Raw genomic sequence first — 18,873 nt, forward strand, 5'->3', positions numbered from 1 at the left:
GCTTGACATCTCAAAGGCTCGCGAGGTTATAAGTGCAAAGTACATAGCCTCAGTGGTGCATAGTATAAAACATGCTCCTAAAATAGTGTAAACAGCCAATGTTATGTGCATATAATCGCATGATTAGAACTCAACTTACCAGCCAAACAGGTGCCAAACACATTAAGTAGAATGAAAACAGCTAACCCCACACCGGCACAGAGGTGTGCTGATTGAACCATATACAAGGCTCCAATGCGTCCTACGGTTTGTCTGCATTTATCAGGAAACCTACGCTTATTATCTGGCCACATGAGAAGGCTGTGAATTTCTAAATGATAAGCTGCACAGGTAAAATTGGATTACATTCATACAAGGGATTTGACTCGAGTGATTGGTGAAATGGAGGGTTAAATCGGAACGACATTTAAAAAGAAAAATACGAGGCCGGAAAGACAAGACACTTTATTTATCTTTCGCCAGAGGGAAATTGAGGTGTTACAGTAGCACACTTCTTGCGTTTGTGAAGAGCACTGGAGACTTTGAATGCTCCTGAGCCATGCTTATTTAAGGGGGGAGGTAAAGACCTCTCAGCTTCCGAGGATTACAGAATATTAGCCACGACCTTAACTCAAGAAAAGCGGAAACAAAGCCACGCCATGGCCTGAGCCCCAAGATGTCGCCAATTTGATATTCTGATATGGTAGATTTAAGAACCTACTTTGGCAAGCATGAGCAGTTCACCTTATACTGGGAAGGAGACGATAAATCCTTCATAACGGACATGACCAGAGAATCGGCCGAAGGCATAGCAGTTCAACCGGCCCACCGTGTTAAAAAAAAAAAGGAAAAGAAAAAGTACAGTGATGGGGGAAGATGATGCGGAAACATTTCCCACTTTTGATGCAGAGCTCCTTTTATTTGGACAAGGACGCCATAGAAAGTAACAAGGTCTGCGCTCTTATTTTTCCCCTCTAATGGCTTTCAAAGGTTTGGTATGTGGCAGACTCAGCATTCACGGTGAAACACTGCCATCTTTTGGCGGCCGACTGGGACTTCAACTCTGTTGAGTCTACTGTGGTACCAGCTTCACCCAATCTCCCTGCAACCTTTAATGTTTTTTTTTTTGGTTTTTTTTTAATAAAGTAAAAAGATAAAACAAGCCATATCCTGGGAGTGGAGATTAAATCCCACGCCCCCCAAAAACCCACTCTGTATCTACCTGATCTTGGACAGGTGTTTGAACTCCAGTCCGACACAGGTGGTGTGTCCATCTGTCATCTGCAGCCGCAGCATCCGGGGGGCCGCCTGGGACTCTTCGTGGTCTTTGGGGGCAGAGAGGTTCCGCACCTTCTGTAGCTGGAGAACGCATGGCCCGTCCAGCTGGCCGCGTGCGAAGAGAAAAATTGTGAAATAAAGAAGAAGAAAAATGGATAGATAAAATGAACGGGGATGTCGGTTTTTCATCTGATACTATATGACAATAATGGACTCCAAGTCTAAGTCTTCACCTTTAACAATACAAATCTCAATACAAAAATGAAAATGGGAATTCTTGGCCCAGCATCATGGAGGTAAAGAATTGCAGAGGTCCCGGCATACCCTGACCCCCACCCCAACTTTAGTGAAAAATAAAACATGATAGTTGACTACATAATAATAATAATAATAATAATAACAACAAAAACAACAACAACATAGACCTGCTGAAATGGTTAGAGCGGATGACCAAAACTCATCCTTGAATGTAATTAAAGCACAGCCGTCATATTACAGCGACATACACTAATCTGTGCAGCAGATCAGCTTTGTGGTTTTACCTTTGGATTCACTGTGATAATTAAAACATTAACCGAAGGAGTTTTCACTTCGACATATGAGATGACAGGCCAGTAAAATAGAAATGACCAAGCCCGAAAAAAATAAAACATCTTCTAATGTTCTTTGAGATGTGTTCTCTGTAAGAATTATGGGATTCTCGTTCCATCCCATTCCATTTTTGGTGTGTGAGCGCCATCTAGTGTCATTGACGAGAACTGCACACCGTCAGTTGAGATCCGTGAAATCTATCAATGTTTTTGCACTTCGGTCATAAAACAAACCCCATAACAGCACAATTTATTTTCCGGGTTTTTAGGGATGCACCGACACCATATTTATTTTGTTTATTTTATAGATTAATTCAATTGGCTTCTAACAATAAACCCTTTCCTTTGAGTTTTGAGAAAACTCACGAGCAATGGAGTATACATATACCATATACACAGATTCTCTCAATAAAAAAAGAATATAATTAATACAAATTATACTCTAAATAAGAAAAACTGTTAGATTTATTTATGAGAAAAGGGATGATGAGGTGTATACAGTGTATATGGTATATAAAGGATGATGAGATGCTTTAGTATTGTACACAGAGTACAATACAGACTGGTCAGAGAGCTGGTTCTAAGTCCAAACGGTTGTTCAACAGGTAGGTTGTTAAGTGAGGAATACCTGTACTGAATTTCAATTTTTTTCAGAAAATACATATTTAGAGCTTTCAAACCATTTATCTCAACCACATAGGTACATATATGTTTTGTGAAATGTTAATATCCACTTATGTTGATTATTATAATACGTAACATAATCCATTGAAGCCTCATCTCACATGAAACACATCTTTAGCATTAAAATACATGAAATAAAACTTGTCAGACCTCAAAAAAACAAATTCGAACAAAATTCAAAAATTCTAACTAATTCATGGAAGCTGTTGGTATGAGCAAAAATGTGTCAAATCTGACTTTTCCTGAAATGTGAAGCTTTTCTCACTTTCTTGGCGATTCCTGTGTCGCCGCTTCCTATGTAACACTTTTGTCATCACATCTGCTTTCTCCATTTGTTCCTCTCTTTTGTTCTCTTGTCTAGTTCATCCTTCAAAGCTTTTTCTCTCTCCGGTGGCTGTTTTCTGTCTCTCCTTCCCTTTCTCCTCTTTTGCCTTTCGTTGAAACAGACAAACTTTTTACACATCATACACGCGCTCTGCAAGGGCGACTTTTAGTTTTGACCCTGTGGTATACTTAAATGACAGACTTTTATTTCATAATTTCAGTCAAATCTGTGTTGACACATCATGGTTGTGACAGCAGCAACACAATATCATGTAAATAACTATTTTAAATTGTAAAAAAAAAAAAACTTTACAAGATCATGGTTCGAGGATTTTCATGCTTTCAGTACAAAGTGTGTGGTGGTAAAAGAGGTCCCTAAGAGCTATAGCTCACCATCATATGGTTGCTTGCCTGGGTCCAGACCTTTGAATCTGCCCACTCCACCAAGTTGACTGATTCTTCTGGTCTGGCACCATGACATGAAACAGCGGTTTCTCGGTTGAAAAAATGATCGGTCCAATGAGAGCTGCGGGGGACTAACGATTAGCCAATCAGCGCCAGGGGCGGGACTAATGCCGTTGTCAACCGGAAAAAAGGAGGAGTAAAAACAATGCCAAACGACAATACAGACGCCGCTGAAGTACAAATGAGTTTGAAAACCAAACAGCACTCTGCTTTTCTATTTTTTATTTTTTTTTCCCCTCTTGCTCCACTTTTAAAACCCCGGCAAAACCAGTGCGTTGGCATTGGCTACACATCGGTGTCAAGGTTAATGACGTGAGATTCGGGCGGATAAGTTGGTCTCTTTGTGATTGGTTGGGAAAATCGAATCTCCTTCCCCCTAGGAAAATGGTTAGGGTGGAGGCATGTCAAACTGAAGACGGAAACAGAGTGTAATGAGTTGACAATTCTATCTGACATCAGGCAATGATTGTCTGATTGTAACACTTAAAAAACTATTTTAGAAAAAGTCTGACGGTGATGACAAATTCTTTTAGCAGCCACATTGAAGTAAATATTGTTTAAAATCCACAGCTTCTAGTTTAGCTTTTAGTTTCCCTCTACTTCACCAGCTGGGGTTTATATTATATACATTTTTTTTTAAAAGCAGCACTATGTTATTTCTAAGCGCACCTAGAGTTTAAGTGCAATTGCACTTTTACACCACTGTCGTAAAACTCGGTCCGGTGTCGAAAAATAATTGTAATGTTACAAACTCAAATATAATGTACACCTAGGTTACAGTGCCCCTTACACGGACCTTGCCGCTTCAGCAAGCACTCAGTCTATGGCTTCCTCGGAGCACCTCTCCCCGCGGTTCCAAGAGGGCACCGTGTTTGGCCCCCTGCTACCGGTGTAGGTAACAGAAGTCAGAGGGTGAAGCAAACCCCGTGGCACAATGAAAAAGAGGGCGGGTGCACACCGTCCGGTGTGCAAGTGCAGAATGCACCAACGGCCCATCTCATCCGCGTCGTGGAGAGGTGGAGCGTTTTGTATGAGCATTGTTAAAGCCATTTAGACCAAAGTTGAGCCAAAGCTTATAATTTATCAGGCTTTTTTTTTTTTTTTTTTATAAATTTTACTTGGCAAAAATAAAAGATGGTAAAAGAAGATGGTAATTACCGAAGCCAAACATCATGGAAGTGATGTAGTGCCATACAGTATAATGCACTTTTCCCGTGGAAAACGCGAACACAGACGTTAAATGGTGCAAGAACAGCCATTCGGGGGTGGGTGGGAATGAAAGAGGTGCCATTCTTCATATTACAAGTCAGTCTACCATCAAAATGCTTTTAGAGCTGTTATTTTAAGATAAAAAAACAAAAATTGGAATTTCTCTTGCAAGTATTGGCTATCCTGCAAACCTTGGGAAACTGTTTTAAGTACGACAATTGTGTCACAGGGAGTCTGTGGCATTTGCTTTACTGCAGCTAAATGACTCCTTCAGTTATTCACACCGTCGCAGTCTAGTAACAAGGCTAATCACATTGTACGCAAGCTAATACAGCTATCACGCGGATGGAGGTTTTACCTGCTGCCTGTTAGACCACCAACCAACGAGCAACAGGCATGCAGCCACCCCGATCCCAATCACCTTGATCCAGGTCAGGTGTGGCTGCTCACCCCACCATGTCAATCGCCCATTTTTTTACCATTACACAATGCACTGTCCCTATGCATTAGTCCCTCAGTTGGGTTTAAAATGTTTATTTCATACAAGTAGAGACTAATCAAAACAAATAGATCTAAAATAAGAACAATCTGTTTTTATTTGTCTTGGCTAGAGACATGGAAACCGAAACGCGCAGTAGACCGGTCCACCAACAGGTTTTGGTGGACGTATAAGGTGAAATTTGTGAAAGTCACAGAGTAAATATAACGAAACCCGGAAGCCATGCTCAAACCCCATTGGTAAAGGTCCCCTTTACTATCCAAAAGGAGCATAATAGGTCCCCTATAATATCTGGGCTCTCTGTACATCCCTAGTAATAATTGGATTAACTTTCATCAAAAGTAGCACTTTATTACTGCACTCTAGAATCAGTGCAGTAACAAAGCATTTTCACTGGTTCTCAATGGTAATCAAACTAACTATTGTTTTTGTCCATTTCAGTCCTCAACTATGAATTTGAACATCCATTTTAACCAATCACGAACTTTATCAATATATCTATTAGGGGTGTGTATCTCTCAGTGTGATGTCTAACTATCTAACTATAAAGGAAGGAATCTCTGTGTGTATGTATGTCCTTCGATTATCTCGACAACTTTTTACCCCATCTACTTCACAGTTGGTGGGTGTATTGCTGGGGACCTAAGGACGTGCAGTGTCAAATTTGGTGCAATTTTGACACGCAACACATGTAATATTAATAAACTTTCAATAGACGCGAGTAGGGGCAGGGCTCCAGAGGTCTGCGACTGAATCACAAAAAGTGTCTTTCCCTGGTGTATAACTTTAACTGGCAACTTCATCTTCCATTGTGGAACACGGGGCTCAGTAGCACCGTTTACACAGCCTGTTCAAGGCGTGACTGTTGCGCCTTTATTTTGCCTCACTGTTCTGTGTAAAAGGTATAAAGACGGAATGGGGGGGGGGGCAATGACATTGTTGACAGAGGCAAAAAGAGGCCGAAAAGCCAGAAGAACTATCTTTAATCGTCACACAGCACACCACACTACAACACATGCACGCACACACACGCACATGCACACACACACACGCGCGCTTTGGATGGCGGCCGGTGAAATGGGGCCTCTGGGTTTAACCCATCCACCTTTAAAACACTCAAATGTAAAACTAGGGGAAGGAGCACAGTTTGTTTCAGCTCCGCAGCAGCTTCACACATTTGCCTCCTTTACGGAGAAGAAGCTAAATGACTCCATCAGTTATTCACATTGTAGTCGTCTCGTAATGAGGCTCATCACATTGTATGCAAGCTACTACAGTGGTACCTTGACTTATGAGTTTAATTCCGTGACAGAGCTTCAATTCAATCTGCTCGTATAGCAAATCAATTTTCCCCATTGAAATTCATTGAAATGCCATTAATCCATTCCAGCCCCCCAAAAAACACCACAAGTTTTTTTTGTTACATGTTTTTAAATAAGAAAAATGTATTTATAAATAACAAATATTGTATAAAAACATAATAAAACACAATAAAAGAGAATGTGTAGATCTCTCTTCTCTTCTGCCTTCTCGCAGATGATACCCTCCATCACATTCTCTCCTGCGAGCTGCTTCTCCGTCAACCACACCAACAGCAGATTCTCCATCTTTTCATGGACAGCGGTCCGCAGAGTAGACATTATTTGAACGCCCTTGGCTGGCGAAATAGCCTCTATCGTCTCCTTCTGCTTCAGTATGGTACATATCGTAGAAGTACTACGCTCGTACTGCCTCGCCAATTCCATCACACGTACACCTCGCTCATGTTTAACTATTATTTGGCGCTTTAAGTCAATGGACATCATCCGCTTCTTCTTCTCAGCACTTACTTTTTTCGGACCCATGGTTCGAAAAAATGAATTGGCAAAATAACTACACAAAAAGCACAAATCGCGAGGACAAAACACAAAAGCGATGCTTCCACGCTCAGGTAACTGTGAAGTGAAGGAGTGAGACACGGGATGCTGGCCGCATTCGCTCGCCACGCCCACCAGCGGTGGCGTACCTGAAGCTCGCTCCTCGTAACTCAAATTTTTGCTCGCAAATCAATACAAAAAAAATCTACGGAACGACAGCTCGTAACTCGAAAAACTTGTATGTTAGTGCACTTGTAACTCAAGGTACCACTGTACAGCTAACTATGCACAGTATACAAGTCTATCTCTAACCCTTGAAACGCATCATCTCATAAAGTTACCGAACATGTTTACCAACTAGAGATGCACTGATTGCAATTTTCTTGGCCGATTCCGATTTCTGAATTTTTTTTTTTTTTTTAAGTCTGATTGGCAGATTCCGATTTCCAATCTGCTGTATGTCAATGACAAATACATCCCGATTGGACAGCTGCACAAATAGACTACCGTTGCAATAGTTCAATTGCTGATTTTGACACTGTTTAGTGTCACTGTTTCAATATAATTCAACGTGTAAATCTCACTGAGTTTTAGTAGGACACAACATATAAGTAACATGGAAATGTCTAGTTCAAACTTAAAATCAATGTCTCTTTCACTTTAAATGCAAATATACATTGATATTATGTTTATATGATACTTTGCAAATAAATTGCAATCACTACAAAAAATATATATATATATATATATATATATATATATATATATATATATATATATATATAAAAATGGCTGACACAAGTCCTCCTTCACTTACCGTGCGTTAAATCAAGTGAATCAAATCAAACGACTCGTTTTACTCAGTGACTCGTCAAGAACCGAGTCTCAAAAAAAGTAGTCTAACGTATCACAAATGGAGCGCTGCTGTTATGACAGCAATAGATACAGTCTGCACAATGTTGGAATATTGTCAGGCGATAGATCTATCAATCTAGCGATAGTTTCATCTGGCATTTCGTACCTCCGTATTTTGACTAAGAATTGAGTAGTTGGTAGAATGCGTACAGGTTGACAGGTCAGCTACACCCTCAATAGCTATGAATTCTGAGACAGAAAAAGTTACAAGGTATGAATACTGAATTACCGATCTGAAGGCGCAGTGCATTTTTTATTTGTTTATTTATTTAAGAGATATATTTACTCACTGATTTGTTCATTTTTTCAAGCCGACCTATTATGAAACACTAATTTTCTAGTGCTCGTGCACATACATGTGGGTCTCTGATGGGCCTACTAACACACAAACTGTAAAATAACAACCCAGTCAGTTTTTTGTGGGCAGCCTTTGTGAGAAAACCTGTCCTGAAACAACGTGATCAGATTTCTGATCCCTTCATAGATCACTGAGCCCACATTGGAATTAGAACCAACCCCCCATGTGAGTAACTCCATCCACGGCTTGAGCGCCACTGCTAGCAGGTACGGTGGCAAAGAGCGAAGAGCTAAGCATTGGAAGTGCTCTGTTGTTGGCTGCATAGTCCAGCACAAATCTTTTAAAACAAAGAGGAATTCATACAAAATGTCTTTTGTATGAATTCCAAAGAAATTGTTGATGATGGAAATGTCAGTATTTAAAAAACACAATTCTGCTGTGTTTCTTTCAAAAAAATAAAACAAATAAATAAAATCTGACATTTACATCAAACAAAGAAATTCCTTGCCAGAGGCTGTGTCCCGGTGCAGTTTACAAACTTCTTAAAACGAAACCCGGGATAAAGGTCCCAGAACCTGGAACTTGTGCTCAAACCCCATTGGTTCACAGAACTAGGGGCCTCAGCAGGGTGGCTCCACCCCACAAAAAACAGCTAGGTTAGAATGGCTAGAAAGCATAACCTGAGTGGTATTTTCAGCAAAAAACCTTTAATAACATCGTTTTGTGGTCCTCAGAGACCGATATTAAACATGTTGAAAATTAGCATAATAGGTCCCCTTTAAAAAAAAATAAAAATGGGGATTTTGGACTCTTGTCAGCTTTTCAATATGCACATTATGAAAATGCCTATGTCCTGTAGAATGGCACGCAGTCGTACTCACCTTCTCAACACGTCCACTGTTGATGTCTGAAGGCAGCACTTTCCTGCCGAGAGGTCTGAGATCGCTCTGTGTAAATAGAAATGAATGAGTGACTCACAATTAATTCACTGGAATGAAGACATACAAGTTATTGGTTGCACTATAATGAAGTCGTTACACAAGATATTTGACCATGACATTAAGTTCCACATGATTTACGGCTAAGGGATTTATATTGCTATTTAGGCAGGGTTGTACTGCTTAAAGTGGAAATCCATAAGATCATCTGTCTTGGGTGGATTATTCTAAGGGTCTAAGAACTCAATTGAAATGAACACACACACACACGCATGCACACACGCACGCGCGCACCATGTCTTCATCCAGCAGAAGTTAAAATATATGTTTATAAGTATTGAAGTTCGACATAATATACAACCCCCTTTGTTGGGTTTAATTTCCTAGAAACACAGGAATAGTCCAATTTCAAGAGATCATTTGTCACATACATATACGGTCATACATATATGCAGTGAAACGTCATGACACCCGGTGATTACGGACAGTAAGCTCTAAAAATACTAAAATGTGCGTAATCGACACAAGGAATAGTGACAAGTTTGCTAAGATTTCCAGTTAGGGCTACATTTGTTTGGTCACTCTATTTCTTCCAAAGTATGCCTTCTTCTGAATGATTGATTTGGATTTTTCTTCTTGCATGTACTTGTTTTCCAGGGCATTCTGGCCGAGAAATGCAGACCTTGCCACCAACAATGGAAACAGCATATGTTGAATAGCTGTTTCTAAAAATGTGCAAGCTAAATATAAATGGTAAAAATACCAAATGTTTTTGTTTTGTTTTACAAAATAGTAGGGATGCGAATCATAAATATTTTTTTTTACGTGAACTCTATGTGCCCGATCCAATTGCACAACCAGAGAGCCGTGGAGCTGTTCCTACAAATAAAATAACTAAAAACAGTGTGAATTTACTGTTTTTAATTGTTTAATTTGGAGGAACGGGAACAGGGCACGGAGGAACTCTTGCCGCTCCTCCGTGTGCCAACCACAGTTGAATATTTGTATTGAACAGCCAGATCTGATTCAACTGACAAAATTTGGGTACAGCCCTACAAACAAACAAACAAACAAAGAAATAAACAAACAAATAAAGATAATAATAATAATAATAATGATAAGACACAAAATAAATCCCCCATATGTTTAATGGACTGTCCCTCCCAGCAACGAGCAGAGCAACTGAAAAGTTTAGTTTCTCCAGAAGTCCTTTTACATAGGATGGAAGACAGTCAATGATGATAACTTAATAATTATTGTGTTTATATTTCATATCACTCCTGTAACTTTAACCAGCAAAAAAAACAAAAGATAAAAAAAATAATAATATATATATATATAAAATTTTATTTTATTTGTTTTGCAGTGATGGCAGTAATGAGCTCAATCCCGTAATGCAGTCACAGCCTTCGTTGCTCCTGTCCCTATGAGTTGTATTTAAGAAATAGATTGTATAGCTTATTTTTCTTTTGCCATGTAGCAAACTTTTTTAAATAGTTTTTTAACTGTTTAACTGATAGTATTAATAGGTCAGAATTATTTTTGTCAGTTCTCGGTAAATTATTAACATCCCCACTAAACAGTGTAATGGACGTTAATGATGTAAGATTTCTCCCGAATAAAGCGAATTGTAGCCACATCAACCTAGCACGAGCAAATACACGCTATCAAAGTCTAGGGTAAATTGCTATGCAATTTGAATGTTCTTTTCCCTGGATGATAAAGACATCCAAACTTTCGAAAGATAACTTACATTGAGAGCGATAGCGATAATGTCAGCGTGTGAGACGTTCTCCGCGCTGGCCTTCAGGTCCGCTATGCCCTCATCACTGAGGTACCTGCAGGGCGTCCCACACAAGGAGAAAAGGGGGAAACATAGAAAGGTTCGAGATGATCAATGGTGCCGTCGCTATCATGAAATGACTTTTTGGTTCATTTTATACCAATATAATAGTGGCAAGGAATAAAACCTGTAGTAATGTAGTAATATTTTCCCCATTGCACAAGAGCCACTTATTGTCATTGAAGAATGGAACATAAAAATGTGAATGGAAACTCACCTGAATGACATTTTATTTATTGTGACATTTCCAAAATTGGTTTCAAATTCCGCGTAAGTTTAAGTTTCAAAAAGATGGCGATCTGCTGAAATAATTGGGAGCGGGTTACGCTATGATTGTGACCGCACTAGTAAGCGAAGGGTTTAAAAACGTAATCAATTGGAATGATCAGGTTCATTTTAACGTTCAACAGGAAGCATGCAGCGGGAGTCGTCATGTTAATCATAACAATCACTGAAATAAATTAAGAATTAAGACACGAGACACTCAACTATAAAAACAGATACGTACTATGCATTCCAGTGACTCTCAATGACCACAGATAACATACAGTAAAAGGTAAAAAGAAAAGGTCCCGCAGTTTAAGGGGAGAAAAAAGAAAAAAAACAATATAAAAAAAGTATACACACTATATGTAGTGTGTTATATACAGTATTTACAAGCAGCATATTCAATGAGGTGGAGCGTGCATGAAGGTAGTGGTGATTAATAGTCATGATTAATTAATATTTCATAGACAGACAGACAGACAGATAGATAGATAGATAGATAGATAGATACACAGACAGACAGATAGATAGATACACAGACAGATAGATAGATAGATAGATAGATAGATAGATAGATAGATAGATAGATACACAGACAGATAGATAGATAGATAGATAGATAGATACACAGACAGATAGATACACAGACAGATAGATAGATAGATAGATAGATAGATAGATAGATAGATAGATAGATACACAGATAGATAGATAGATAGATAGATAGATAGATAGATAGATACACAGATAGATAGATAGATAGATAGATAGATAGATAGATAGATACACAGATAGATAGATAGATAGATAGATAGATAGATAGATAGATAGATAGATAGATAGATAGATAGATAGACAGATAGACAGATAGATAGATAGATAGATAGATAGATAGATAGATACACAGACAGATAGATAGATAGAAAATGGTTGCCAGCGGAGAACGCCACATTAACACTGTTAAGGGTATTGTGTTGTTAGCTTAGCATCGTCCGCTATACAGCCTGCTACCTACCAGCCCTCTTTGGTGAGCGACTCTGCCAGAGCCGTCATTTTCCTCCGTCGGTTTGTTCCTACGCCAGACGACGAAAACGGTCCACCGCGCGTCGCACCTCTTCAGCAGCAACTCCCCGGTTCGGCTGGACGTTCCCTCTGGACTCGAAACTCATTACGGTCGCTAACGTTGGCCGTTTCGAACGGCCGTGACGTCACCAGCGTGCGACAGCGCCGATGCGCTCGGGCGCTGCATTCGGTTCGAACTCGGAGATGTGTAAATGTGACGTAGATATCTCGGTTTATGAGCGAAATGGGTTCCATCGCTTCTGTGCGGCGGGGACGGGGGCGTCGACGCGGGAAATGCGTTGGATGGGCGGAGCCGGTGAATTCTACAAGCGCGAACAGATCGAAATAGCGCAAAACTACCGAGAAGTCGGCATCAAAGTTGCTCCAAACGAACACCCGGGCAAAAGGAACTTTAGCCCCCTTTGGTCGTTGAAATGTGTGTGACGTCATATTTCGGTGACGTCAGATGTGTTTATCGCGGCAAACGCGGACCCCGGTGATCTGCCCCCGAAATTCCAACTTAGGAAGGAATTGCCTCGAGTACCCAGATGCAGACAAAATGGCGGACCACCGCAACGGGCACCTCCGCAGGTTGACAGGAAATCACGTGACGCCAGTCGCGGAATTTGGTCTCATTCTTGTCGTTTTCGTAGTTAAAAAAAAAAATAAACGAAGTTTATTCATTAGAAATATATTTTTAAAGTCAATTGACTCTCGAAACAGTCGCCAATTATTTTACACCTTTTATGTCACGTTTCAATCAAATTGATTTATGAAACAAATAGGTCGCCAATTATTTTAGATATTCTGTGTTTAAATGTATTGATAAAACAAATTGTTATTAACAATTTATTTCTCAATAACAATTTATTAGGTACATTTCACAGCATAAAACAAGTTTAGCGATTCCTCCTTCATCGTGACAGTAGGTCATAAGGCACATGCACTTACTTCTAAATGTTACAATCATGATGAAATGCAACTCTTTTTCCACCCGCCACAAGAATAGCTACGTCCCACATGCAATGAAGCTCTTCGATGGATAATCACTTCTCATCTTTTCTTCTAGACTTATTGAATTGACTCTATATTGGCCCATTTTTGAGTCAATTACCTGTTAAAATATATCTCCCATGACTCGTGTTGTCATTTACCGGTTTGGGACAATATAGAAAACAAGACCATACAATGCTTTAAAGCAGAGGCTCAAGAAATGAAGTCAATCATAATATGTTTTATTCACAAACCACACGAACCATGCCAACCATGGTTTGTAACCATACAAACCATCCACGGGGAGAGCCCCAACGGGGTAACGCGCAACGGGGAATTTGCGAAAGGACGCATCCCAACAGGGTCCCCCCATTCCGCGAAAACCCCTGGGCCACACAGAAGCGGCGCACCGCGAGGCTCCAAAACCGCTCGCCTTTTTTTTGCGCCTGGCCTCTATTTTTTCCGGGCGCAACGCGTAAACTGGAGCCTATATTCCCATAGAGGTCCATTCAAAGGATGTATTTATTGAAAATATTTGATTGCCGAGGTTGGTCTGCACCAACCACATACACAAAATCACTGACGTGCTAACCGAGTTAAATTAACAAACGAATACATGTTCTCCCACAACAAATTAAACCTCTATGTGAAGAAAATATTATTCCAACAGGAAAATAAATATCCCGCCCAAGAATAGACTTTATATTTTACTTTATACTTGGGGATTACTTTTATAGACTTTATTGGTCTGACATGCTGTACGTGTCGGCAACACGCAGGAGAGTGGAAGCCAGACGGTCTCCTTGCTGCTTGGAGTCACTGCGTGTGGCAAGAGATTGAAGATATATAAAAACATATATTTATTAAAATCACACACTGAAAATCCACCCACACACACTATAAAAGCAAAAAAGCAAAACAAACCTCCTCAGTCCTTCCTGCACCTCTGCTCAGCCAGCCACACGTCTACCGACTTGGCCGAGGAGAGGGCGCAGAAATGTCTGCCTCTGTACAGCGTGCCCTCCCTCTGACGGGCCTTCCTGCGGCCGTATAGGGTGCACCTGGTCGTGCTGCTGTAGGAGGAGTGCTGCTGCGGGAGGCCGGAGGCGGTGGAGGATTGCTGCTGCGGGCGGCCAGAGGTGGTGGTGGAGGAAGAGGAGGGGTGACGTGGGCACCCACCAGGCATGGCAAGGCAGAACACGGGGATGAGGAGGAGGGGACACTGGTGGGCATTACTCGTCTGTGTGTCGTCATTGCAGCACTTGTTCTTATTGACGCATTTCCTTGGAGGTGCCTCCAAGGAAATGCGCCCCTCCTAAACATTCAAAGTTGATGTAGTGCCTTCATCAACTTGGATTGTTTAGACGTAACGATACACATAGAATTGAAGGACTCATCTAGAAATCAAAAGAGAATGAAGAAGACGAAGCGGGCTACAGTCTGTATTGATTCTCCAGGAGCTTTTGTGGTGTGTTCTCCAGGTGTTGCTGTGTTCTGCAGGGAGGCCTTTAAATGCTGTAGAAGAGAAGAGGCACCAACTGCCTGCAGGTGTGCCAGCGGAGCAGGGAGCCGGGAGAGTGAGGACGGGAAAGTCCACGCCAACATACACGCACAGAGAAATACAGGGAAACACAGGAAACACAAGGGAAGAGGGACAAATAGAAACACAAGGGAAACCAACAACTGGAGGCGGTACCCCTGACATTACCCCTCGAGAGCCTCCAGGCGAACCACCACGTTGTTCCAGGCGGTCCTTATGGAAATCCCGGATGAGGCCGGGGTCCAGGATGAGCTGGCGGAACACCCAACTACGCTCCTCCCGACCGTATCCCTCCCAGTCCACCAGATATTGGTACCGATGGCCTCTGCGTACTTCCAACAGCCGCCGGACTGCGTATGCCAGGGGGTCATTAATGATCCAGGTGGATGGAGGGGGTACAGCTGGAAGGAATAATGGACTCAGACACTGGTTGTAGCTGTGAAACACGAAATATTGGGTAAACCCTCATGTGTGAAGGCAGTTGGAGTCTGACAACAGCGTCTGGCTTGAGGTTCCTGCAGGCTGGGTGGTATGTACGACCAGGGTGAGTTTATGAGCCAGCAGCTCCAGTTTCCTGACATTAAAATATCGCTCAGCAGTAGACAAACAGCGGCGAAAGAAAACGCAGGGATGTAGCTTCTGATCCTCGGCCGAGCACTGGGAGAGAAGTGCCCCTACTCAGAGTTAGAGGCCTCGACCTCCACAATGAACTGTTGTGAGGGGTCTGGGTGAACGAGGACTTGTGCAGACGATAACCCTCCCTTAAGCTCCCGAAAGCCTCATCAGCCCCAGGAGTCCACAAGAAGGGGACAGCAGGAGATGTGAGTTGGGTGAGGGGTGCGGCCACTCGGTTTTAGGCCCCGATGAACCGACGGTAGAAGTTGGCAAAGCCGAGAAACTGTTGGAGCTTCTTCAATGACGTTGCTTGGGGCTCTGCCACCGCCTGGATCTGTTCAGGGTACATCCTCACCTGTCCAGTCTTAATGATGAACGCCAGGAGGAAGACTGAGCTGATGTGGAACTCGCACATCTCTGCTTTGAAGAACAGCTTGTTTTCCATGAGCCTCTGAAGCACCTGTGTGATGCACAAGACGTGCTCCCCCGGGTTGCAGGGGAAATCAGCATGTCATCCTGTTAGACAAAGACAGATTGGTTGAGGAGGTCTTGTTGCACATCATTAACCAAGTCAGAAGACGGCAGGGCTGTTGGTGAGGCCGATTCTCCAGACCAAATACTCAAAATTGTCGAGAGGCGTATTGAAGGCTGTCTCCCACTCATCCTCCTCCCTGATTCGAACTAGATGAACAGTGTTCCTGAGATCCAGGTTGGAGAAGATTGTGGCTTCCTGGATGGGTTCAAGTTGATCAAGGGCAAGGGATACTTGTTTTTCACAGTGATAGCATTAAGACTGCGATAATCGATACAAGGCCGAACAGAGTGGTCCTTCCTGGCAGCAAAGAAAAACCCTGCACCGACTGGGGACGAAGACGGCCAGAGGATTACAGCGGCCAAGGAATCGTGGATGATGGGTGGTGCAGTTGTAGGGGCGATGGAGAGGAAGAGAGAGAGCACTCTGTTTGCTGAAAACAGCTCACAAGTCCTGATAAGCCGCAGGGACGGCTGATACACACCCACCTAAGTAATGTTTTCAGGGCCCTCCAGCACAGAGACACAAAAGATGGTGGGTTGCAAACAACAGTTTATTGTAGAGAGTTGGCCAGTTGGAATTGGCCAGGAGCAGATAGAACATGTCATGACTGGGCTCTCCTGAGTGTGTGGGGGCATGGCGGTTTTACCTACTGCTCGTTAGACCAACCAACGAGCAACAGGCATGCAGCCATTCTGACCCAATCACCTAGATCCAGGTCAGGTGTGGCTACTCAATCTAGACCATCCCCACACCACACATACAGTATAAATGAAAATACCTTTATTGAAGTCAGCTCTATACCTCATATTGAGCTCCATTGTTAAAATTGTTGTCAGATTTTATAGTGCTCTATAGAATCAGAATCAATTTGATTGGGTCTTATTTTAATGTGACATTCTCCTAAATGTACCTAGTTGTTGAAGCAATGTTCAGAAGTTGAGTTAATGATTACTGTGAGAGAGACATTGAATCGCGATTGTGGCGCCGCCCCTTGCGGCCGCCTGTGCGAGCACCGCGTTTCAATTACGCACATTTGAGTATTCTTCAAGCTTATAGAGCTTGTGTGTAATCACCGGGTGTCATGACATTTCATTGCATATATGTACGACCGTATGTGTATGTATCTGACAAATAATCTCTTGAACTTGAACTTGAACTTGAACTAGGTCAGGTGTCACGAGGTTAGTGAGGGAACAGCGGCCTCTGTAGGGGCGAGGGCGGACTGCAGGCACAAGGAGTGACAGAAGGAGCTCCAACTGACAATTTTGCTGGCGGACTAGTCTATGTGTGGGTTATGAGTCCCTCTGTCCCGTGGCACACTTCTTTTGATTGGCCGTGAGTCTAGCCCGCCTTGGAGACTCAAGCACTGTGCCCACATACCCCATATGCTCCTCCCAAGTGTCGCTGTGAATAATTTTGTCATCTAGGTAAGCATATGCTACTGGATATGTAGACGCAGGACCCGGTCCATGAGTGTTTGAAAAGTGGCTGAGGCACAGAGCAACCTGAATGGAAGTGAGCAAAAGTGGTACAACCTCAACGGAGTGGAGAAAACCGATTTTTCCTTGGACTCCTGAGACAAGGGAATCTGCCAGTAGCCCTTGGTTAAATCCAGTGTTGTGAAAAAACGAGCCACAGCTAACGGGTCGAAAGGTTTGTCGACCCGAGGCATTGAGTAGCCGTCAAACTTTGACACTGCGTTCGCCTTGCATTAGTCTACGCAAAACCGGACTGATGCATCTGTCCGGTAATCTAAATTGCACAGTAATCTAAATTGCACGCATTGCTCAAGGGGCAAAGGGGGCAACGACGTTGTTCAGGGTGGCGGCTCGTTGGCACCGCACCCAGTTGGCGGTACAGGCCAGGAGATTCGTGAGGAGCTCCTTCATGACACAAAGGTCGACTGCAACTGCCAGCAACTGCCGAGCTGCATCCCTTAGCTGTTGGGTGTGGGTGAACGGGCAGCCTATGGTGGCACAGTCCATCCCTCAGAACTGCAGTTGGTGCCGCTCTGGAGTCCGCCCCAGCCGGGCCAGGACCACTCTCTGCAGCGCCCTATAGTCCAGGTGGTTGACAAGTGGTAGGCCATGGGCGGCTTTCTTGGCCTCCCCGTGATGAGTGGGTGAGGGCAAAGGGCAAAGTGAACCCAACATGGAGCAAGTGCAGAAGTCTGTTTGAAAGCAAAATAAAACGTTCTCTCGTCCCATGGCTGGGCGAACGTCGCCTCATTCCACAATCTGACAACAACCGTAACCAACAACAGCCCAGAAAGGACATGCAAGGCTGCGACCCGGAGGGAAAATAAATAATTAAACAAATGTCATGACTCTAATTGTGAACGTCCTTTTGTGCCGGCTAGAGTAATTATGAAAAAAGAAACTAAACTATGTGACCATCTTGTTCTAAGTATGTTAGGAAGTCCTGTGTATCCATGACACAAGCAGATCAATAAACTATCAGCATTTAAATTAATGTGCTGCCATTAATAAACTCAAAATAAGCCAAAATAAATTTCTGTAATGTGGCAGAAAAAAATATTGCTGGAGGCTTCACATAACTTCGATAACAAGTTAAGCTACTAGAGACTTACTTACTTACTTACTTACTGCCGTTATGCCTTCTGACATGTAGGGCAGCAAGCAACTTGAGAAGGTACAGAAAAATAATGTGATTCACACACTCAAACTTTTTAAAATTTAGCGTTCAGGACTATATTCCTAATTTATGTATATACTTTTTACTTATACTCCTAAAGGTACAACTAATAGCTGCAAACAATAGGACTGAGATCACAGCAGTCATAAAGCTAATAGAAGTCTGTCTGGTGTTGATCAATAACATTTTATCAACTATCCATTATCTCATGATCAATTTGTGTCACCTTACTTTTAAAACTCACATGAATTATGCGTTAAGCTTTGAATTGCTAGTCTTACCTCTTGACCAGGGAGTATTCAACCATAAGTCACATCATCCTGCAGTC

The 18,873-nt window shown here is 42.3% G+C and overlaps 1 protein-coding gene across 3 annotated transcripts in view; it reads right to left on the minus strand.

Annotated features, from left to right (window-relative positions):
- Nucleotides 1-12,342, minus strand: part of tdrd3 (tudor domain containing 3) — a 37,562-nt gene extending 25,220 nt beyond the window's left edge. For all 3 annotated transcript variants that reach the window (XM_079997908.1, XM_079997906.1, XM_079997907.1), the window contains exons 1-4: nucleotides 12,161-12,342; nucleotides 10,789-10,873; nucleotides 8,979-9,044; nucleotides 1,202-1,362 (exon numbers count right to left, since the gene is read on the minus strand). In XM_079997908.1, coding sequence (XP_079854034.1) covers nucleotides 1,202-1,362; nucleotides 8,979-9,044; nucleotides 10,789-10,873; nucleotides 12,161-12,198 — 350 coding nt within the window. In that variant the 5' untranslated portion in view covers nucleotides 12,199-12,342. The remainder of the gene's footprint in view (nucleotides 1-1,201; nucleotides 1,363-8,978; nucleotides 9,045-10,788; nucleotides 10,874-12,160) is intronic.
- Between the last annotated feature and the right edge of the window lie 6,531 nt (nucleotides 12,343-18,873).

Source organism: Zeus faber (assembly GCF_960531495.2).
Source record: "Zeus faber genome assembly, chromosome: 3".
NCBI classification, from domain to species: domain Eukaryota; kingdom Metazoa; phylum Chordata; class Actinopteri; order Zeiformes; family Zeidae; genus Zeus; species Zeus faber.